We start from the raw sequence: 23514 nt of genomic DNA, 5'->3' as shown, positions 1-23514 counted from the left end.
GGGAGGTGCGGACCACACAAACAGCGCCACTGCACGCATCACCACAGGCGGCACGATGAACGAGGACCACATATGCCAAGCACGGCACGAGAGGAGGCCACGTCAGTCACAGACACAGACATCACTGCAAAGGTGGGGAAGTGGGGGACCACTGGCCTGTGTGCAAAGGATTCTGGGAGGATGGGTGGAGTTTGCATATTTAAGACAGCTGTCAGAGGCAGGAGAGTGGGGCAGGGGTCCCTGGGGAACTGAGGGGTCCTAGCAGTGGGAGGAGCTCCCAGTGTGTTGAGTGGGGTTGGTTGGGGGGGGGGTGAAGGGAAATCCTTGGGGAGCTGGGTGGGGGCAGTTGAAGAGGTGGATCTCCAGAGATGGGAGATCCATAGAAAGGGTCTCAAAGGTAGGGGTTTCTTAAGGATTTGGGAAATTTTGATGGGGAACAAGGTGTGCTTGAGAGCTCTGGTACCAGGAGTGGGGTTTTCCAGGAATTTCAGGGCTCCGGGAGGGGTTGCCTGGTGTTTGGGAGAGCTTCCAGAAAGGAAAATGCACTCTGAGGGCACCAGGAGTGGAGGTCTTCAGGGATTTGGAGGTTCTAGAACTGAGAAGTAGGTCTCAGTTTTTGAAAGGACTTGGGAATTCTAAACATGAGAACTGGATTTAGGACCGGGAGTGAGGTTTCCCCAGGGACTTGGGCATTCTGAGGAGTGAGAAGAGGGATCTTGGCGATCCAGGAGAGGGCTTCTCAAGGGATGAGATTCCAAAAGTGAGAAATAGATTCAGGGCCCAGACAGGGGTTGCCCAGGGATTTGGGGGCTCTCAGGGTGGGGTGTCAGTCGGAGAAGAGGCTGGCGAAAGACTTCCTCAGGCTGCGGATGGTCTCAGCTTTCACCTCGTCCTGGCTAAGGCTGGGCCTGGGCGGGGCTGGCTCTGGAAGGTTGAAGGCATTGGTCAGAGACTGGGATTTGCTAGAGAGAAACAAGGTGGAGGCGTGGGAGGAAGGGGGGAGAGGAAGGGAGGAGGGGGAGAGAAACACAACGTTACCCCAGGCCCGGCCCCAGCCCTGCCCCTCTGGTCCTGGGGCTGTGCCTGTGACCCTCCCACCCCCCAGCACGGGCCTGGACCCTGGAGGGATTCTCAGGACGAATGGAGGAGCCCTGGGCCAGGCTGGGAGGACTTGGATCCAAGGTGAAGAAGCCTGGGATTGATGGGAAGAGTTCTGGGCTGAATCTTCTCTTATAATTCTAGCCTAGATTGGGAGGAGTTTGATATAAAGGTGACGATGGGCAGGGAGGTTTCCAGTGTAAGGGTGAGGAGTCCAGAAAAGGGGGTGGTGGTGCTTGGACCAAGGACAGGCTGGAAGGGGCAAATCTAAGGGGGAGCAGTTGGGTGGGGCAGGACAGACTTCTGAGCTAAGAGAGGAGGTCTGGAATGGACCAGAAGAGGCAGAGAGGATGGTGTGATTTGGGAGGAGACTGAGATGGGCTAGAAGGGAGCCTAGACTGTAGGAAAAGCATGAGGACGACTGGGAAGAGTGAAGTAACATAGGAGGACTGTGGATTGGGCCGGGAGGAGTTTGTGGGTTCGGCTGGGGGGAATCAGGTGGGGCACAAGGAGGATGGGTTTGGCAGGGAAGTACTGAAGGAGGGTCAGCAAGGCGCCTGGGGTGGGCCGAGAGGAGCTGGGCTGGGGGTCTTTCCCAGGGCCTACTGGGAGGATTCTGCACTTCAGAGGGGGTTTCTCTGGGATGGAGGGCAGGAGCCTCTGTGAACTGGGAGGGGTCTGGCCCAGACTGGAACTGGAGAGAGAGCTCTCAGGAGCCGTGTACAGGACCTGGGTCTGAGGAGCCTGGGAGCTGGGGCTGCCCTCCAGGTGCAGGAGCGCATTCTGTGAGCAGCAAGGCGAGGGCTGCTGTGGGGTCCCCTTACTTGAGCTGGGGGTGTGGGGGTCCCCCGGCAGCGGCAGTGGCAGGTGGTGGCACATCCTGGCTGGGTTTCTGGGCCAGTTGTGGCTTGGTGGGACGTCCAGCAGGGCCGGAGGCACTGGGTCGCGGCTGCTGCGTGGTGGGTGGCCCAGTGCGGGGCATGGGACCCGCCTGGCTGGCCTGGCGTGTGGGGCCGGCAGGGCCTGGGGGCTTCTGGGGTGGGCCCTGGCGCTGCTGACCACCCGGTGGAGCCCCTGAGGCCTTTGGCGGAGCCTGACCAGAGGCCGATGTCTGACGAGTAGCCTGTGGGGGGCCTGCCTGGCGCTGGGGAGAGGGGGAGGCGGGTGGGCGGGCTGCTGGAGGTGCCCCGGGGCCTCCCGCCACTGGCCGGGATTGGCGGCCTTGACCCTGGGGCAGCGGTGTGGCCTGGGACGCAGGCTGCTGGGGCGCTGATGTGGGACTCGGAAGGCGCTGGGGCAGGGGGCTGCCAGCTGGGGGTCCAAGGCCCGAAAGGTGCTGTTGGCCCTGCGGGGTCGGGCGCTGCTGCAACGGGGGTCCCTGGCGTTGGGGGCCTGGGCCCGGCTGTGGAGGGCCGCCTGAGGGACAGAGAGAAAGTGCACACGTGAGAGCAAGCAAGTGAGAGGTGGGGGGCTGCCGGCGGGGTCGGGGCCGAGGAAGCTGGCCCCTCACTTACCCTGTGGCGGGGGTCGTTGCTGAGCTGGGGGCCCCGCGGGCTGCTGGGAGGTCTGGCGGCCCAAGGGCAGGGCCCCTGGGGATGGAGTCTGCGGCAGAGGAGTGGAGCAGGAGAGGTTAAAAATAGTTACCAGCCGGTGGAGCATCAGCCAATCAGAATGACATGGGTTCCCTGTGTGCTGGGTGTTGCCGCATTTGTGGCTGAGCTGAGGGGATGGCAGGTTGTGGGGTGCGGGACTCATTCCCAGGGGAGGGGTCAGGAGGCACTCAGGGAAGTCACGGTAGCAGCTATTTATCATTTTTTAAAATAGTTGGTAACTGCTGCGACACGGGTGCGTCATGGCGATGCCCTTAGCCTTCTGATTATCAGCTCTGTGACACAGTATGACCAAGGGCTGGCCTGCCCACCACTAGCCTCCAAGGGCCAGAGCCAGGGGCCTGACCTGGCTGTGGGAGCCCCTGCCGGGAGAGGCATCCCGCTGCCGCTGCCGGGGCAGGACCTGGGCCATCTTGTTGACCACAAGCTCTACGATGAGTTGCTTGTCTTCATCCTGGTGGTCACCGATGAGCGGCATGGAGGAGCCCACCACCTGGGGGAGGAGAAGGGATCCAGTGAGGAGAGAAGCAGGAAGTGCACGGGAGGGTGACGATGACGAAGTGCTGTAAGTTGGGAAAAGGTATGACTGGCGGCTGCCCAGGAAACCAGCTTCAGTATGAGAAGCACCTATTACGCAGTGTGGGGAAGGCTTGTCTTTTACAAGATACCTTACAGCTTAGGACATACTAGTAGGGGTGAGCTAATGAAGGCCTACCGGCCAAATCCGGCCCAGCACCTGTTTCTGTGCAGCCCCAGGCCCTGGAGCTAAGGATGGGTTTTACATTTTTTAATGATTGAAAAAAAAAAAATCAAAAGATTTCATGACGTGAAAATTATATGAAATTTAAATTTCATTGTCCATAAACCAAGTTTCATGGGAACACAGCCACCCTTACTTTCTTGCCATATTGTCTGTGGCTGCTCTTGCAGATTGAGGAGCTGCAGTAGAGACTGTATGGCCCACAAAGCCTAAAATACGCACCGTCTGGCCTCGACAGAAAACGTTTGCCAATCCCTGCTTTATAGTTTGCTAGGTGCTCTGTGTTTTACAAAGAACTCTGTGGTTTACGTGGTACTTTACAGTTTACAAAGCTCCTTGCCCTTTACAAAGGACTGTTACATATATGGTGTGTTTAGACTTTGGAAAGTGCTTTGCAAAGGGCACCACTGTTTACAAGATGCTTTACCATGTATAAAGTGCTACCATTTACCATGCACTCAGAAGTTTTAAGGTATTTTACAGTTCGCAAATTGCTTTACTGTTTACCGGGGACACTGCTGCTTATAAAGAGCTTTAGAATTTTGAAAGCGCTTTGCTTCAATAACGAGGATTTCCCAGTTTACAGAGCTCCTCTTTAAAATAATTTTATAAAGTACTTTGCTGTTCACCAAGCAGTACCTTCCTAAGGTACTTTACAGTTTACAGAATGCTTTAGTATCAACCGCCACTCTCTATAAAGTTCTTTATAGCTTACAAAGTACTTTGCTGTTGGCCAAGTTCAAATTCACAGAACACTTTAAAGATTACTAAGTGCTTGGTCATTCACCAGAGTGTCTCAGTTCACAGAGGACATTATACCTTAACAAGTGTCTTGTCCTTCACTAAAGATGTCCAAGTTCACAGAGCAGTTTAGAATTTAGTAAGTATTTTGCCATTTGCCAGGGATGTCCTGGTTCACAAGGCACTTTACAGTTTTACGTTTTGCCATTCGCTGAGGGCTTTCTAGGCCCTGGCGTGCTTCACAGTGTTGCTGCCCTGCACCTGCTCCCCCCTCTGTGCCCCCACAAAATTCTGGGGTGCTCCTACCTCAATGATGTGATCCCTTCCGTCCTTGCCATGCAGTGCTTCCACTGCGCAGATGTCCAGTCCCCCAAAGATCTCTGAGCACGTGTCCACCCACAGCTTGTACCTGCCAAGACACAAGGCAAGGCAGCCCGTCAGTGCCTGGTCTGGGCGGCCACACTTCTACCCCCCACCCCCGAGTTCAGGCCGCCCACCTGTCAGACATGGCAATCTGCTCAAGCATCGCAGAGCCGGTGTTGGTCTTCCAGTTTCCTGACACTGACGTCCTCCTGGAGAGTAAGAGGAGACAGGAGAGAGGCTTGGGGGGCCTGGGCTGCACAAGGCAGGGCAGGGGACCCCTACCCAGGCCTTGGTCTCCTTACGCACATGTAGGCCTTGTAGTTCTGCCCAATCTTCTGGACGCGCACATCGTATTTGGCATCAATGAAGGGCTCGGCAGTGGCATATGTCTTGGTCAGTGCCACGACACTTGCGATGTCCTGGAAGTCGTGCTGGTTGTCCACCTTGACCTGTGGGAGTGGGGTGGGGAGCAGGGCCCGGTCAGGAGGGGGCGGCAGTTGGGGTGCCTTAGGGCAAATGACACAGGTGAGGTGAGTGCACAGAAATTCGGTGGACACCCCAAGGCACTCAAGCACGCATTAATTCTGGGTCTCCTGGTTTTTACATGTACACACAGACACCAAATTGGGTGTCTACAACTCTGTGAACACACAAAACCCGATTTTTAGACTTGTTTACTTTAAATGGTTAAGTTGTATGGTATGTGAATTATATCTCAATAAAGCTGTGGGAAAAATTGTGTGTATATACAGTATATGCATGTGGGCACCCATACAAAATCAATTGTACACACAATATATAAACATACAGAAGCATGGACACACTCAAACATACAAATTACAAGTCTTCTTTCTATGGACATACAGACAAAATCGGATGGACAGCATACAGGACCCCAAGACCCTTGAATGTAAAAGATGACGTAGTGTGTGTTCAACACAGAGGCCTGCCTATATACAGACACAGTGCTGGATACACTAACAAAATAACAGGACACACAAAACTGGCTGAACACATGATAGAAAATTGGGCCACCAAAATGTAAGAATATGAGGAAAAATACAAATAGATAAAGGACACACAATTATACAGAATTATTGTGTGCACTGAATACACAATATACTTCTAACAGGCATACCTTCTCGGAGATACTGTGGGTTCAGTTCCAGACCACCGCAATAAAGCGAAGGTCACAATAAAGCAAGTCACACAAATTTTTTGGTTTCCCAGTGCGTATAAAAGTTATGTTTATACTGTAATCTGTTAAGTGTGCAATAGATCTAAGTGTCTAAGAAAAACAATGTACATACCTTAATTTAAAAATACTTTATTGCTAAAAGATGCTAACCATCATCTGACAACGCAGGGTTGTCACGAACCTTCAATTTGTAAAAAAAAAAAAAAATGTAGTATCGGGCTTCCCTGGTGGCGCAGTGGTTGAGAGTCTGCCTGCCGATGCAGGGGACACGGGTTCGTGTCCCGGTCCGGGAAGATCCCACATGCCGTGGAGTGGCTGGGCCCGTGAGCCATGGCCGCTGGGCCTGCTCATCCAGAGCCTGTGCTCCGCACCGGGAGAGGCCACAACAGTGAGAGGCCCGCGTACAGCAAAAAAAAAAAAAAAAAAAAAAAAAATGTAGTATCTGTGAAGCGCAATAAAGCGAAGTGCTATAAAACGAGGTATGCCTGTACTTATATCCGCACGATGCCAGGAACATGCATCATTTACAAGCACGCACATACAAAGCCCACCCGGGGACTTACCTTACCCATCCCAGAGTGTGCGTGCCCCATCTTCACAACCACAGGGTACGTTGTGCTGCTGAGCTGGTAGGGTGGAAAGGGAGAGCATGGTCAGGGCAGGAGGGCTGACAGCCATGGCTGGGGGTGGTGCTGAGGGGAGCCCATCCAGTGGGAGCCACACTGAGAGCGATTTTCCCAGAAGAGGTGGGTCAGAGACAGCCAGCCACCAGCTGGGGGTCCCACAATACCCCGGAGCCCAGAATTAAACCCAGAGCCCTGCCTGCCTATCCCTCCCTCCACCACCCACAAGTCCCAGACTTCCCGCCTCTGCTTTCCTGGGAAGAGGCGTGGGATAGGGGTGGGGGACTTTTCCAGAAAAGGGAAAGTTTGTTTTTACAGTGAATGGATGACAGAGAAGTGAGTGTGTGCATGTGCGTGCGTGGGGGTGTAGTGGCGAGCATGTAGCAACTGGACCCCTCAGCCAGGCCTTGTGTGTGTCTCCTCCACACACATACACAACCCAGAGACACACAAACCCTCAGAACTCAGATCTACACAGCCAAACCCAGAGCTTCCCACACATGCTGAGACCCACGCGATGGAAAGATCCACCACCGACACCGGTTCCGGAGCATGCCTTGCTGTGTGGCTGCACGGAGACCCTCACAGCCAGCCATCCAGCCCAGCAGCACACACTCAACACTCGTAGACGCGCAATCAACACTTTTGGGCAGAGACATACACACAGCCCTCCTCCTCTCACCCAAATCCACGTAACAGAGGGACACACAACACGAAGGTTATCCATGCAACACAGAGACGAACAACCCTCAGAGGCATAACCACAGAATGCAGAGGCACACACAACTCTGACAGGCACACACAACAGAAATGGGCACATATTCAGCACTGACAGATACACATGCAATGCTCCTAGGCATACACACAACAAACAGAAGGACCCACAGCACATGGACAGGTATACACACTTCCAGGTATTCACACTTCTAGGTATTCACAAAACCACCGAGACCCACAACACAGAGACTCATACTCCTGGGCACACGCAAAGTGTACGTAGGGACGCACACACAAAAAACGTGCCTTGCCATATATACAGATGGAGAGGCGTGCACACGACCAGAGACACCCACAGCCTCCTAATTACATGGACAACACCCCGGGGTGTGTACATGCACACACACTCACATTCAGGCATGGGGATACCTCGTCTCCCCCAACCCTGGGTGGAGTAGAGGGGGCCTAGTTGGCCGACCCCAGCGCCACCATACACGGATGAACATGCAGGGCTTCACCCTCCCTCCTCTGTGCGGACAGGGGTGACAGGGTAGAGGATGGCATCCCCAGAGGGGCTGCTGGGGGCGGGGGCGGTTCCCAGTTCCCGACAGGCACAGGAAGCCTGCAGGGTCAGGGTGACCAATTGGCCTTCAGGCCTCACCCTCCCTCTGCACGCCCCCCCACCCTCCTCATTTCCCAAATGACTGGCGTCAGGATGGGGCGCTGAGAGGCACTGAGTTGTTACCGGGATGCTCTGATTAGCATTCCAGGGAAACCAGGCTGAAATGGCAGGTGACGTAACACAGGCACACACACAGCTCACAGAGGTGACAGCACATCCTCAATTCCATTCGCAACCCAGACCTGTTTTACATGGGCAGGCACAACTCCAGAAGCAGCACAAAACATACTGGGTTTGGGACTTCCCCGGTGCCGCAGTGGTTAGTCATCCGCCTGCCAATGCAGGGGACACGGGTTCAAGCCCTGTTCCGGGAAGATCCCACATTGCCGCGGAGCAACTAAGTCCCGTGTGCCACAACTACTGAGCCCGTGTGCCACAACTACTGAGCCTGCGTCCACAACTACTGAAGCCCGTGCGCCTAGAGCCCATGCTCCGCAACAAGAGAAGCTACCACAATGAGAAGCCCCATGCACCGCAACGAAGTGTAGCCCCCGCTCGCTGCAACTAGAGAAAGCCCGCGCGCAGCAGCGAAGACCCAATGCAGCGAAAAATAATAAATAAATAATACAATTAAAAAAAAAACACTAACAAAAAAACCATACTGGGCTCAGGTACACTCAAGTACACACACACACACCACAGAGGGGCACACACCACCTAAAGGCACACACGCAACCCTCAGAGGCAGAGACACAGCAGGAAACTGTGTGCAAGCACACATGCACACCGCCCCCCGCCCCAAGGTTTTTAGGCTCTTTTCACAAACCTTCCTTGTTTTCTCTGGACCTGAGCCTGAACACAACACTGTGTATATGTGTATGCGTGTGCCCACACATGTGTGCATGCAGTGAGCTCTGAATACTGGGATCCCCTGGCCAACCCGAGGTTTGAATCTTGGCCTCTCCTCTTCCTAAGGCCATGTTCAACCCAAGGCAGGTCACTTAACCCTCTCTGGGCCTCAGTTTCCTGATCTGTATAAAGGGTACAATCAGGCCCAAGCACTTGGTGTGTGTGGGGACTGCCAGGTGTCTGCTGTGCACACCCAGCTGGACCCCACGCCCCCCAAACCCATCCAGCTCGCCAGGTGGCCATACAGCCGGACACCCATCCATGAAACCCCACCAGTTTCAAAACCTGCACAATAACCCGGGTCCACATAACCCCTCACATGTAGACAGTGGGCAAAACTCTGTGCTGACTCAGGTTTCAAAGTCATGATGCTGCAGCAGGACTTCCCCTTTGCACCCACCACCAACTTAGCCCCCGTCTCATTCACTCTCATTCCCCACTTTCACAATCAGCTTCTCCAGATTCCTGGTTTACTTCTCTTCCCCCTTACCTGGTCCTGCCCGCCCCCCCAAAAGAGTCACTTCTTCACTCTCCTTCCTGGGCAGATCACTTGACCCCTTTGTGTATCTCATTTTCCTCATTGGTATAATGAGAACATGAACAGTCTCTAACTCACAGATGTTGTGAGGAACACATTAGTTATTTTGGGCAAAATGCTTAGCACAGTATCTGGCACACAGGAATCCTCCATCCTCAAAAGGTGTTGGGTACTATTATTATTATTGGTTTAATATCCCTAGGTTAGCCAATATTAATTAACAAGGAGGTAATCGGGATTGACTGACAGATAAAGTACTTCCAAAGATTTTAGAGCTGTGTTTGATGCATAGTAATAGTAAGCACTTCATAGTGCTGGCGGTAGTTTCTGTTGTGGTGGTAGTGTTGGTGGTGATGGTTGTGCTAACCATTCTGAGTTAATCAAGCTTAATTAGCAAGGGGGTAATGGGGATTGGATGAGAGAACTACACAAAGGCTTCAGGGCACAGTACACAGTAAGCGCTCCATAAGTGGCTCCTATCATCACTACCGTCATCATTATTATTATTGGCCTGTCCTCCCTGACCTAACCAAGGATGTTAATCGGCCCTCAGAGCCCTTTCCCAGGACCCCAGGGAAGATTCAGGCAGCATCTGGAAGCTGATGGACAGAGATTGCCTCACGGCTGACCCCCACCAGGGGCGTGGGAGGGTTGGTGGGGAAGGGGCAGGGCAGGATGGGAGGGGATCAGTTTTCTACTGACTCACTGGCCTCTTTCACCACCATTCAACTCCCCCACCCCAATGCTCATTCATTCACCAGCAACCTCCCGGCTTGCCAGGACTGTGCCCAGCCTGGGTTAAGATCCTGGTGCCAGTTAGCCTAGGTTCAAATCTCAGCCATGCCCTGTGGTCCTGGGAAAGTTCTTCAATTCCTCTATGCCTCATCTGGGAAATGGGAATAATACCGATAACCATCTCAGAGGCTTATCGTAAGCTTTAAGTGAGATAAATTATGCCGAGTGCCGCCCGGTACACAGTTGGTGCTATATAAATGCGGACTATTTGCCTGTGTTTTGTTTTTTTTTTTTGAGAAGGGGTAAGACCCAGGCTCTGGCTCCATCCAGGCCTCCTGAATTCCAATCCCAGTTCTGCCACTTATTAACTGTGACCTTGGATAAATCACTTAACCTCTCTGTGCCTCAGTTTCCCCACCTTGTATCCTTCCTCCATTCACCTGCCCTATCTCCCTTCACTGCTTCTACTTGTTTGCTCTGCCGCTCACCGCCCCCCCGCCAAAACAGTAGGTGCACAAGAAATTCTTATTGAAGGAATGAACTAATTTGGGCTTTAGCCATGGGGATTTTCGGGAATGTGGGTGATCGGATAGATTTTGGAGTCTTTAGGGAATTGCACTGGGTGGAATCCGGCCTGTAAGCCCTCCGTGAGACCGCCTGGAGGGACTGGTGCCTGACGTGGAGATGGGGGAGGGGGATGGTCAGGGCGAGGCTCAGGGGGAGGGAGAGGAGGAGGGTGCATCTCCTTTTCGGCAGCCCAGGGCCCGCCCCTTGGCCTCCACGGATGGTGGGCGGATGAGTAATGCATCCAGGAAGCCTGGAGGCCTGTGGTTTCCTACCAGCTGCCACCCCGCCCCTCGCTTGGATATTTATCCTCCGCTGCTCCGGCCCTGCCGCCATCGCCGAAGACCCAGCGCCCAGAGAGGCTACACCAGAGGTAGGCAGGGGCTTGGGCGGCCCGCAGGGCCTGGAACTGGGCTGGAGCTTTCCTGCCTGATGATACTCGGCTGCTCAGCCTGGCCAGCGGGTACCGGGAGCCTAGGCTGGTCCAGGGGAAGAGGGTGGGGGCCTGGAACTGCTCCCCCAATCCCGACACTCCAAATTCCTTTGAACCCTTGACATCCATCCTCAGCTCCCCGAAAGCCATGAGCCCCTAACATCAGATGCCTCCCAAGCTGCCAACTCCTCTAAATTCCCTCCCTGTCCCCCAGCAACCCAAACCCCTGATGCTCCCTAAACTCCCCCAGCCTCCCAAATCTCTAAACTCAAAGCTTCCTCTGAACCCAAATCCCTCAGACACTCCCACTCCCTTAAGCCCCCAAACTCCGTCAACTCCTTAAATCCCCAACCTCCTCCAAATTCCTCAACTTCCCTCAACTCCCCCACCTCTTCCACCTCTCAATATGCGCAACCCCCAAACTCCCAGCCTCCCCGAAAACTCCTCCAGCTCCCCAAAGCCCAAATTCCTCAGCCCCCCACTTTCCGACTTCTTCAACACTCTTAAATTCTCAAACTCCCCAGCCCCCTTATTCCCCAAACGCTACAGCCCCATAACTCCCCCACTCACCTAGTCCCCTAAATCCCTCAAACTCCACAACTCCTAAACTCTTCTGACTCCCTACCCCCCTAGACTCCCCTGGGCTCTCAAATCCCCAAGCCCCTTAAAATCCCCAAACTCCCCAACCCGGTGTGTGTGTGGGTAGAATGGGGTGGGAGGCCTGCCCAGGTACATGGATCGGCTGAGCTGGGGGCCCTCTGAACCCTCCTCCCCACCCCCACAGAACGCACCATGGCCCCCTTTGCACCCCTGACCTCTGGCATCCTGTTGCTGCTGTGGCTGACAGCCCCCAGCCGAGCCTGTACCTGCGTCCCATCCCACCCACAGATGGCCTTCTGCAACTCCGACCTCGGTGAGTGTATCCGCCCTACCCACACACTCTGGGCTTCGGTTTCCCTCTCAGTCCAGTGGGGTTCACAATGGTGCCTACCTCTAGAACAATTCCACTCAGCCCCACACTGACTCTGCTTTAGCCGCTCTGCCACCCCCACACTTTCTTGATTACTCAAGGCCCAATCCCACCTCAGGGCCTTTGTACTGTCTACTTCCTCTGCCTGGTATACCCGTCCCCCCAGGTATCCACATGGGGATATCCAAATGTCACCCTCTCAGGGTGGCCTTCCCTGACCACCCTGTTCAAAACTTGAGCCCCTGTCCCCTACTACTCCTGATCCCCTCACCCAGCTCTGAAGTTCCCCATCACAATACCATCTAACTTCCTATATACTTAATTATTTTGCTTGTGTTTAGTCTCTCTTCTCCTGGCTAGAATGTGAGCTCCACAAGGAACGGATTTCTGTGTTTTGTTCACTGTTATGTCCCTGACACCAAGAACAGTGCCTGGCACAGAGCAGGCACTCCAAAATATTTGTTGAGTGAACGAACACATGATGAATATGTGAAAAAAGGCTTGAAGCAGTGCTTGGCTAACAGTAGGCACCAACATACAGATGAAGCAATTAACAAATGCATAAGTCACTAGGGTGCTGTCCGGCATTCAGCAATCCCTATTTAAGTATGTGCTTTGCTAGTATTATCATTGTGATTATTCTTATTGGCTCATGCAGTCCCTTTTACTCGTTTTTTTCCCCTGTTCTCCTGCAGTCATCAGGGCCAAGTTTGTGGGGACTGCAGAAGTCAACCAGACCACCTCATACCAGCGTTACGAGATCAAGATGACCAAGGTATCCCTCCTGCCCCTTCCCCCAGCAGTTCCTAAAATCTTCCTCCCTGTCAAAATAAAAGCCTTTGGCCACTGGTTTGGCGAGGAAATTAGCTGTGATATCAGAGTGCTATACGACTTCAGGGAAGAATGTGGAGTGGGAGGATTATGTCAGTAAAAGATTCTTCCCCTCATCCATTGACAGATGTTCAAAGGGTTCAACGCCTTGGGGGATGCCTCTGACATCCGGTTCATCTACACCGCCGCCACAGAGAGCGTCTGCGGATACTCCCACAGGTCCCAGAACCGCAGTGAGGAGTTTCTCATAGCTGGTGAGGCCCCGCCCCATCGCCCTGTGCCACGCCACCCCTCCGCTGCTGCCTGGCAACTGCAAGAGGGAGGGGAGGCTCTGTGGGAATGGTCCCAGTTGAAATGGGGACCGCCCCAATTTCAGCCTATCAGAAGGCTGGGGCTTTGCCCAGCGGGGTCTGTGGTCCTGGGACACCAATCTGGCGCCACTCTGTCCCTGGCCCAGCCAATCAGAATCTGCCTGTTGACCCCCCCCGCCCCCACCCACGCAGGACAACTGTTGAACGGGAACCTGTACATCACCACGTGCAGTTTCGTGGCTCCTTGGAACAGTCTGAGCTCCGCTCAGAGCCGGGGCTTCACCAAGACCTATGCTGCTGGCTGTAAGGAATGCACAGTGAGTCCCTGGACATTGCCCGCCGCCTGGAGAGCAGTCCTTGGGGTCTTCCCCAAACCACGGCTTGTTTTTGGTTCCCTCTGACTATTCCTTGTCCCTATGGCTGCTTCCCAAACCCTAGGGATGTCCTTGATCTCTCTTGCTGTTCCCTCAAATCTGAGACTGTTCCCCTGGACATTCTGCTTGTTCCTTTGCCCTGTGTCTGATACCTGGGAATCCGCTGTTTCCTGGACTTTCTGGCTGCTTCCTGTCCCTCTGACTCCCCCTTGTGACTGCTCGGCCACTCTGTTCCAAGACTGCTCCCTGATGGCCCTGAATGTCCTCTGACCCCAGTGACTATCTCTGAGCCCCACGTCTCCTTATGCTTAAGTTTCCTGCCCACCGATTGTTCCCTGCTACTGCCAGCTGTTCCCTATCCAATGGGACAGGTCCCCAGGAGACCTGCCTGACTGTTCCCGCAACACCATTCCGGGAAGCTGATCATTTCCCTGGATTGTTGTCACCTCCTCAAGCCCAGTGACTGTTCCCCACAATGGGAGGGAGTGTTCTTGAGTCTGTACCCAGGTGGGGTGACACCAGGTCTCCCCAGCAGCTCCAAGTTAAAATCTGAGGAGCAGAAAGTTATCCTCTGGAGGGGAGGTAGGGGCAGGAGGAGAAGCCCTCAGAGATGTGTCTCCCTCCCCTCCTCCAGGTGTTTCCCTGTTCATCCATCCCCTGCAAACTGCAGAGTGACAATCATTGCTTGTGGACGGACCAGCTCCTCACAGGCTCTGACAAGGGCTTCCAGAGCCGCCACCTTGCCTGCCTGCCCCGGGAGCCAGGGTTGTGCACCTGGCAGTCCTTGCGGCCCCGGATGGCCTGAATCCTGCCCCCAGCAGAAGCTGAAGCCTGCACAGTGTTCACCCCCATTCCCACTCCCGCCTTTCTTTCTCCAAGACAATGCAATAAAGAACTACCACTCAGCAGGCAGTGTCCCTGTGTAGTGTCTGGGAGCAAACCTATGTCAGACGACCTGGTGGGAGCACCCTGGGACCAATGCTGAGGGGGTGTGGCATGGGGTCCAGCTCCATGGGTAGCCTGGGGGCTGGCCCTACCCTCACCCAACCTTCAGTACTTCTCCCTGAAAAATGGGTCTCACGGTCCCTACCCAGAATCCTTCCGAGGTCTGTGCTAGGGTTGGAGGATGATTAATGGGTGCATTCATTCATTGGGTATTTGGGGGGGGTCAAAACACATGAAACTCTCATAACAATAACTTCCTGTGTAAGATTACTAACAGTGATTTTAATTTCTAGACTGGCAGTGTAGTGTAGTGGTTAAGAGCCTAAACACTAGAGCCAGGTCATTTGCAGTCAAATCCTGCCCCTTCCATATACTAGCTCTGAGACCTTGGGGAGATCATATTACCTCTTTATGCCTCAGTTTCCATATCTGTAAAGTTGGTATAAAACGAATGCCTAACTCCTAGGGACAATGTAACTTTATCTGTAAAGTGCCTGGAACTGTGTTAGGCACATAGCACTTACAAGTATTAGTTAGTAGTAGTAAGATAAATGTAATTTAATGTGTAACTTTAGTAGTGATCATTCTTCTCACTAATGATTATTTACAATATTGAAAATTACATTAAATGTCAGGAATGATAATTTACAATATTGGAAATGATGTATAATATCAGTAGTAATAATTGAATGCACCCTGGAAACTTTAGTTTAACTCGTGATCCTGATAATCTCCCCCACAGATGTTACAAATATTTAATATGCTCATTTGTTTTTTCTTATTACTATGAAACTTTTACACTGCTTCCCAGTGTGCAACTCACCCCACTTAAAAATACCAACATTTAAAAAGACTTCTGAGGACAACCCCTTCCCCAGTGATAACATTCCCCACTATAAAGTCCTCACTGTGGACATATCACCACATTTATAAATCTCTATTGTTGCCAAAACTACAGGTGACAAATCTCTAAGCCCTTGGTAAATGTTTCCTTTGAAAAGTCCCCTCTCTTCATTGTACAAATACCTCTTTCACAAATACCCCACTAACAAATACCTCTGTTGAGCTACCCTCTTTATTCATAAATATCCCATTGACATATCTCCATTGAAGACCCCCCCATTGACAAATATCCCCATTCACAAATACCCAGCAGTAATCTATCACCCACTCATGGACCCCAGTGACAAATATCTCTCTTCACCATTACCTAATCCATTGGCATATCTCCTATGACCACTCAGTTGACAAATCTCTCTATTCATAAATTCCTTTCTATGACATAATTCTCATTGACAACCTCTATTGACAAATCTTCCCATGTATTCTACTGGCATATCTCCCCATTCAGACATGCCCATCAAAATGCTCTCATTGTCAATCTTCCTATTCAGCAATACCCACCATTGATATCTACCTCATTGATAAGCCCACTTTAAAACCTTTCCATTCATAAAATCCCATCCATCCATATAGCTCCTCTTGATTGACTCCCCCCATTGACACATTTCCCCATCCTTAGATATCTCTAGTTGGAAAATCTCCCTGCTGGAACAGCTCCCAATATATTACCCTATATGTTGAAACATCTCTCCACACCCCCCAATGACAGATGAAGAGGTAGATTTCTATACGAACAACCCTTCCTTTTTATCAGTACTGACACCTACGTCTCACTCTCCAGCCTTGGACACTTACTATGCCAGTAGTGGTGAAATCTGAGGACCAACCCCAGTTATACTGTAGAGCGCCCACCAAAGGAAATGATTAGGGCACAAGTTCTCTCTGGATGTAGGGGTGAAGGTGGAGTTTAAAAAAGAGATTAGTTGAAAGTCTGCATGAGAAGCTGTGAGAACCCCAGACACACCCCAAATACCAATCCCCACTCCAATAGAAGGCTGAAGACATGATCTCTTATAAGAGTAAAATAGAGGGTTCAAATGGGCAGGAATGCCCAGGCCGCACCTCCCTGTTGTTGACTATTTATCCACCACTGAGCTTGGGCCTCCTGCTGAACCTCTGTGGAGAGCTACAGCTCTGATGAATGGACGTGGGGCCATTGGTACCAGAGGCCCAGTCTCAGTGTCCTTTCCCCGCCACCACACCATGGGGCCTCCCCTGACCCCAGGCCCCTGGAAAGTAGTAGTGTTAATTAAATGTTCCCTGAATCTTCTCTTGATTGGGGGTGAGCTGGGCCAGGGAAAAGTCATGCTTCAACTCCCCCCACCCCTACTGTGTCTCCAGGTCCTTGCCATGAGTTCCGACTTCCTGCTGGTCCCTGCTTTGCTCCTGGCTCTGTCCCTGACCACCCTTGGGCTGGCCCTCATACTGTTTATTGTAACTCAGACGTGGGTAAGTCTGGGTAGACCTCAGAGAAGCCTCCGACGCAGGGACTCACAGTGAGGTTCCAGAAGGGTGGATAAAGCCCCTTGAGGTGGTTGAACCTGGATGGTAGCTGCTCTGCAAACCCTTTTTTCCCAAGAGTCTTGGGGACAGGGAAAATCTTGAATGTTTGAACCCCAAGGGGTCCCCTGACACATTTCTCCCACCCTTAGTCCTTGTGGCTTAATTCCTGGGTCTTCTCACTGAGACCATGAGGCATTATGAGTTCAAGTAACCAGGGCTCCCTGCTCACCTCTTCCCTGTACCCACCTCCCCACCAAAATACAAGCCCCTACCTTGCTCTGACTGAGGGAATAGGGTGGGTCTTTGAGATCCAAAATCTAAGGATGCGATACTAAGACCCAGCCCCTCACCCCATAAATGCTCCTCAGTCCCAGTGTCCCTCTCTTTTCCCCCCTCACAGACAATCAACATTCTGAAAGGGGTCCTGAAACTCTGGGTCATGAAAGTACCCAAATATAAAGAGCAATGTGGTTGTATCTATCTACACACCCACCAAGAACAGTGGTGGTGACATCCATGGGGAGAAGTTTTCTTCTATCTCAGGTCAGCCAGCCTGCGTGGACTCCTCATCCTCAGACTTCTGGCTCTGTCCCAGTCCTGGAACAAAGTGTCCCTCCCTGGGGCATTCTTCCACCAAATACACCCAACCTCAGGATACTGTGCTCCTGATTTCAGCCAACCACAGCAAATTCTGTCCCTGACCCATAATGCCCTGGATCTTTGGGACTGACCACCTGGGGATCACAATCTGTCTCAGCCAAATGACATCTGGTCCACACTTTACTGACCATCAGGATATGGCATCCATCCCCTCTAGGCTCTTTGAGGGTTGGGAACCTGCACTGAGTTGTGTAGCCTTGGAAGGGGCTCGGGGAGGAGTATATCAGGAAGGTATCTTGAATATCTACAGGTAAGGATGCCCGGGCCTTGAGTGTGCCCCTCAGGTATGCCTGCAGCCACAGCTCCACCCTGTTCTTTCTGCTCCCTGTTCCTGTTTGCTGGTCCCTACTTCCTCTCCTGATCTCCTTCCCCTGCTCCTTCTCTGTGTTCTATCCCTCCCCCTGCTGCTGTGCCCTCTTCTCGCTCTCTTCTTTCCTCTCTGCTCCCCACTCCTCTTTGTTTCCTCGCTGTTTGCTATTCCCTTTCATGGGTCCCTGGCTCCCCTGCCTATCCTTAGCGTCTGTGGCCCTTCTCTTCCAGGAGCAGAAGCTATGAGGAGAAGCGAGTGGAGGAGTGCCCTGCCCAACCACCCCCAGGTGCCTCCCTGCCACCCCCGCAAAGCCACATACCTGAGTCCCAACCTTGCACAGTGTCCGTGGAGGGACCTCTGTTTATCTGAGCACTGGCAAGAAGAACATGAAGCCATGAACTTGGCTGCCTTCCCTGGTGACCTGATATCTGCTATTGAATCTTCCTGTACAACAGCCTCTGGCCTTGGACCCAGACTTCTCTTCAGCCACAGTGGGCTGGGGACGCTTCACCTCCTTCAACATCACAAACAAATCTAAGCCCATCAACCTCCCCCCACCACCCCCTCAAGCCTCCCAAAGACCACCAGCTTCTAACTGTGCTAGGGATCTATCTGGTTTATGTTGTGTTTCTTGATCTGGGTGCAGAAGACAGGAGTGTGTTCACTTTGTGAAAATTCAATGAGCTGTACACTTATGATATGTCCCCTTTTCCAAACTTGTTATACCTCAATGAAATTGGCCCCTCAAAACAAAACCCCATAAGCTACAAGAATATACTGTACAGCACAGAGAATATAGCCAATATTTTATAATAACTGTAAATGGAGTATAATCAATAAAAATTGTGAATCACTATGTTCCACACCTGAAACTAATATAATATTGTAAGTCAACTATACTTCAATAACAAAATAATAAGTTAAAAAAAAGAAAGGAAAGAAAAAGAAACCCCCACCCTCTTGACATATCTCCCTCGCTCTTTACTTCAATTGCTCCCTCACTCCTGCTCTCTCTCTTTTCACACAATCCCCACATCCCTGACCCTGTTGATTCTCACCCCAAGGCACCCTCTCTTTCCTCATAGCACAGGGACCATGAATCCTGGGCCCAGAGAGGGGACTGGATCCAGAGAGACCTTGGTGTTGGACTCCACCCCTCGCATCATGAACCCTCTGCAAATATTTGCTGAGCCACAAATCACCCGGAGTGTAGGTAGCAAGGGAAGGGAAGTCCTTATTCCCATAGCACCCCACCCTCTAGGTCTGCATGACCAAGTTGATGTAAGTAGATCACCAGGCTAGGAAAGTCGGGGTGAAAAGAAGTCAAACTGTGCTTCACAAGATCTTCCCTGTGCCCCACCCCTGACTGGTGACTATTTAGACACATTGAGCTGAGTATCCCTGAGGATTCCTGGTGGTCTCCAAACTGGATGGGAGTAGATGGGGTAGGGGGGCCAGAGTCCTGATATGTGTCTTCCAGCTTCAAAGTACGGGGTGGCGCAAGACTGCTCCCACAAATACAGGCCTAGCTTTTGCCCCTCCATGCTGCACAGTGGGGTTGGGGACAAAAGAGGAAACAGGGGAGGCAAGCTGGCCTGTGGGAAGTCTAATGCTTCTGCCACCACTCGCCACCATTACCCACCATTAACTTTGTCTTCTTCCTGGCCTCTGAAGTCCTGTTCTTTCTGTCCCTTGACAAAAATAGCCTCTGCACAGCTACAGACAGCCAGGAGGTGCATCTGCCCTACTAGATATCAGGAATTAATGAGAAAATATAGTTATTAAGACAGTACTGCACTGGAACAGGTATAGAGAAAGTGACTGACGGAGTAGAACAGAGAGTCCTGAACTTGCCCCACACATATATAGGATTTTAGGATATGACGGAGGTGGCATACCAGATCAGTGGGGAAAAAAGCGTTGCCTATAAGGAAAAAGATGAAACTGGATCCCTACCTATCTCACACTGTATGTGAAAATCAATTTCAAGGAACACATGTAATAAAGATGTTTGGAAGAGTGCTACTTGATTGCTACATTGAGAACAGTGTAATGTAAGTGAATGGATGTGATGACCCCTCTGTAATGCATGTAGAGAAGCGTTAAAGAAAACATGTAATAAAGATGTTTGTAAGAATGCTAAAAAGAAACAGAAAAAGAAAATCAACTTCAGATGGATGAAGAACTTAAATGTCAAAAACAAAGCTTGCCACTTTTATCATCTACTAAATTTCCATATGTACATGGATCTAAATCTGGGTTTTTAATTTTTCTTCTTTTACTCTGTTAGTCTATCTATTCATGTGTCAGCATCATATTGTTTAAATTAGAAAAGCTTCATAAAATGTTTGCTGGCAAATGCATTAAACTCCTTGTAGGCTGGTAGGGCTAGTCCCCTCTCATAGCTCTTCTTTTTCAAGGTTTTCCTGGCTATTCTTGCATGTTTTCTTTTCCATATGAACTCTACTATCAACTTGTCCAGCTCCAGATAACAGCTTATAGGTATATTTTGGGGGATCACATTATATTTATAAATTAAAAATAGAGACCTAAGAAGGGGAACTGACATCTGTATGATGTTAATTAATCCTATCCACAAATAAGGAATGCCTTTCCAGTTGTGTAAGTCTACCTTTGAGTCTTTCAGGAGTGTTTTAAACTTTTCCTCATATAAGTTTGCACACCCCTTGCTAAATTTATCCTGAAATACTTTATCATCTTTTTTGTTGTTACCTTAAATGGGGTTTTCTCTTCTATCTGGTTGTTTGTGTATATGAAAACTACTGATTTCTGTATGTTGACTTTATATTCTGCTATGTTATTAAGTTATTTTATTGTTTGAATTTGTTATTGGTTCTCTGGGGGATTTCCAGATATACTATCATATCATCTATTAACAGAGACATTTTTACATCCTCTTTACCCATTCTTGCATCTATAATTGCTTTGCCTAGTCTAACTGCATTGGTCTAATACCTCTAAGTATTGTACAATGTTGAAAAGGAATGGAGACAGTGGGCACCTTGCTTTGTTCCTCACCTTAGTGGAAATGCTTTCAATGTTGTCCTATTAAGTTGATAATAACTTTCAGATTGAAGTATACAAATTTGATTATGTTAAGAAGGCATGAGTTGATTTCTATTTTTGAATGATTTTATCATAATGGGTGCTGAACTTTGTTAAAGGCTTTTAAAATATCTATGGAAATGATCATATGACTTTCTCCTCAGATCTATTAATATGTTGTATTATATTAATACATTACCTATAACAAACCATCCTCGCATTCCAAGAAGGAAACTTACTTACACAGTTATGCTATCTTATTTTCTTAATTTAGTTCTGGATTTGTTTGCTAATATTTTATTTAGGATTTTTGCATTGATATTTATGATTGAAAATGGTCTATGCTTTTCTTTTTGTGTTATCAATGTTATAATTGCTTTAGAAAAATAATGTGGAAGTTTCTCTTCATTTTCTGTTCTTTGTAACAATTTATGTGGCATTGGGATTAACTGGTTTCTAACAGTTTGGTAGAATTCCCCTGTGAAACCATCTGGGCCTGATGCTTTTTTAGGGGGTAGTTCCTTAATAACTTTATTGCTTTTATGGAAATTGACCTGTTAAGCTCAAATGGGGTCGATTTTGGTAAACTGTGTTTCCCTAGAAAATTATCCATTTCCTGCAGGTTTAAAATTTTATCTGTGTATGCCTTTTATTTTAACTTTTGGAATCATGCTAACATATTACATTTAAATGCATAAAATTAAGTCAGTATAGATGGGAAAAAACCTAAAATTTAATATAAAGGGAAACAAACTATATTTGAAATAACATGAGTAATATAACCATGTTGAATGACAAAATGAACTAGACCATGTAACATTTGAATACAGTACTTTGTATATCCTCATCTAAAGACATAAAAAGGGCAAACAAATCTCAAGCTATACCTTACTACAGTTGTTTTTCACAGTGGTACAGGTGTTGAAATTCTAAAAATACTTTCTGTGTATTGTAGGATTGAGCAAATGAGTAAATATATTGATGATGCTGGAAGCTAGGGTTCTCAATGTTAGAGAAGAGAAATATAAATATAGAAAGGGGGAAGGCTAGAAGGAACCCTATGTTGTGTCGGATTAGAATTGAAAGTATCGGGGATCCCAGCTCAAAGAGAAGAAACTCCTCCCAATTCCCTGGTCCAACTGATTGCTGATCACCAGGATCCTGTGAGTTTCTGCCCAGAATGAAAAAAACAGTTTTCATCAGATACACCACACTAATACTGGTAGGAATGCTTCCCTCCTGCTGTTCCAGTGACTTGCTGATCTGCGCCCTTTCTCCTTCAGTGGAGCCAACCTGCACGGTGAGACAATGTGGTGAGGCACCTCCTGTGGATAAAAGGCGTGTAAATCCAGACCCTTCTCCCTCCATTTTCCTGCGTGTGATCTTGAACCAGTCAAGGGCGACCCTCTCTCCATGACTTCTGTTCCTCTCAGGCTCACATCCCCCCGTCTCCCAGAGATGCAGGAAGGAGGAAAGTGTGTGAAGTAAACTCTGAAGAAGTCCCAGATGAAGTGACACAGCCAGGAAATTTCAGACTAACAAAACTCTGGGGGAATTTCATGACATTGGAAACACAAAGGATCCAATGTGGAAGGCTGATCCAAACTTGGCAAGGAGGATGACAATTTACAAAGCATAGAAATAATGTAGGCTCCCTGTCATCAGGTATGCCATGAAAAGAAGGCAGTCACTGCTCACACTACTGTTGATAAGTTTATTATAAAGAAATAAAACAATTTAATTCTAAAAAAAAAAAAGAAAGTATCAGGGGAATTCCCTGGCAGTTCAGTGGTTAGGACTTGGCGCTTTCACTGCTGGGGGCCCAGGTTTGATCCCCGGTTGGGGAACTAAGATCCCACAAGCTGTATGGTGTAGCCAAAAAAACCCCAAAAAGTATCAGTATGAACACATTGCATATAATTTCATATATATGTATATATAAAATTTCATTATATATATTTCATATATATATAATGAAATTTCCTAAGCTCTGCACAATGAGAGGATCTAGAAGCAAGGACATTCCAGTAGCAATGAGTACATCTAGCTCCCAGATCCTGGCTTTGAAATACCGTTATCCTAGGGTTGTGAAAGAACAAGATATGCCTGGAGGTGACGTTGGCCGAAATGCCAAGTAAGGGCCTATAAAAATACTCTCCTCCATAAAAGCAATGAGAATATTGGTAAAAATTGCCACAATCAACTTTATCAGAACTCTGGAAACTGACCAGAGGTTTACAATAATTCAGGAAGCATTTATTGAAGAAAAAGGCTGAATCTCACTAAGAACAGTAAGTTTTGTGGCATTTGAACTTTTCCTGTTCCCATTCTCTTCTTCCCACTTCCACAACAGATTTTAAAATCAACACCCTTGCAATTCTGATGAAAACACAGCAGGCTGGCTAGCAGCCAATGGAGGAAGCAGAACAGGGTAGGAGTTCCTCCAAAGCCCCATTCCCAGAAACTATCTTTATTTGACCTGTATGGCACTTCCCCAGAAAACTCCATTCACAGGACTTGTCTATTTGACCTGACTCAGAATTCACCTGGTGTGAACAGTTTTTCTTGGGGGTGCTTTTCAAAAATAATCAGCAGCAATTGTTTAACACAGCAGCTGTTTGAGGCAACGACTACAGTTAAGACAATCAACAAGCTGGCCAAAACTTAACAGAAAAATCTGAGTAATAAGATGTTCATAGGAGGTTTTGAAAAGTTCTGACATATTCCTAG

General features: G+C 49.6%; 2 protein-coding genes across 3 annotated transcripts in view; one reads left to right on the top strand and one right to left on the bottom strand.

Annotated features, from left to right (window-relative positions):
- Positions 1–385: 385 nt before the first annotated feature.
- SYN1 (synapsin I) overlaps positions 386–23514 on the bottom strand; it is a 43279-nt gene continuing 20150 nt past the window's right edge. Inside the window, exons 6-13 of one of the 2 annotated variants that reach the window (XM_030849819.2) lie at positions 6334–6396; positions 4879–5021; positions 4707–4781; positions 4516–4618; positions 3055–3201; positions 2613–2700; positions 1923–2514; positions 386–962 (exon numbers count right to left, since the gene is read on the bottom strand). In XM_030849819.2, coding sequence (XP_030705679.1) covers positions 827–962; positions 1923–2514; positions 2613–2700; positions 3055–3201; positions 4516–4618; positions 4707–4781; positions 4879–5021; positions 6334–6396 — 1347 coding nt within the window. In that variant the 3' untranslated portion in view covers positions 386–826. The remainder of the gene's footprint in view (positions 963–1922; positions 2515–2612; positions 2701–3054; positions 3202–4515; positions 4619–4706; positions 4782–4878; positions 5022–6333; positions 6397–23514) is intronic. The other variant, XM_060291877.1, reaches the window with a different exon arrangement.
- TIMP1 (TIMP metallopeptidase inhibitor 1) lies at positions 10693–14303 on the top strand. The gene is made up of 6 exons (XM_030849818.3): positions 10693–10851; positions 11696–11824; positions 12577–12656; positions 12840–12966; positions 13216–13340; positions 14032–14303. Exons 1-6 carry the CDS (start codon positions 10710–10712, stop codon positions 14200–14202), a joined length of 774 nt encoding a protein of 257 aa, XP_030705678.1. The 5' UTR covers positions 10693–10709; the 3' UTR covers positions 14203–14303.

This window comes from Globicephala melas, chromosome X, assembly GCF_963455315.2.
Source record: "Globicephala melas chromosome X, mGloMel1.2, whole genome shotgun sequence".
In the NCBI taxonomy this organism is placed as follows: Eukaryota; Metazoa; Chordata; class Mammalia; order Artiodactyla; family Delphinidae; genus Globicephala; species Globicephala melas.
The sequence above is the reverse complement of the archived record's forward strand: the minus strand, read 5'-3'. Positions and strand labels throughout refer to the sequence as shown.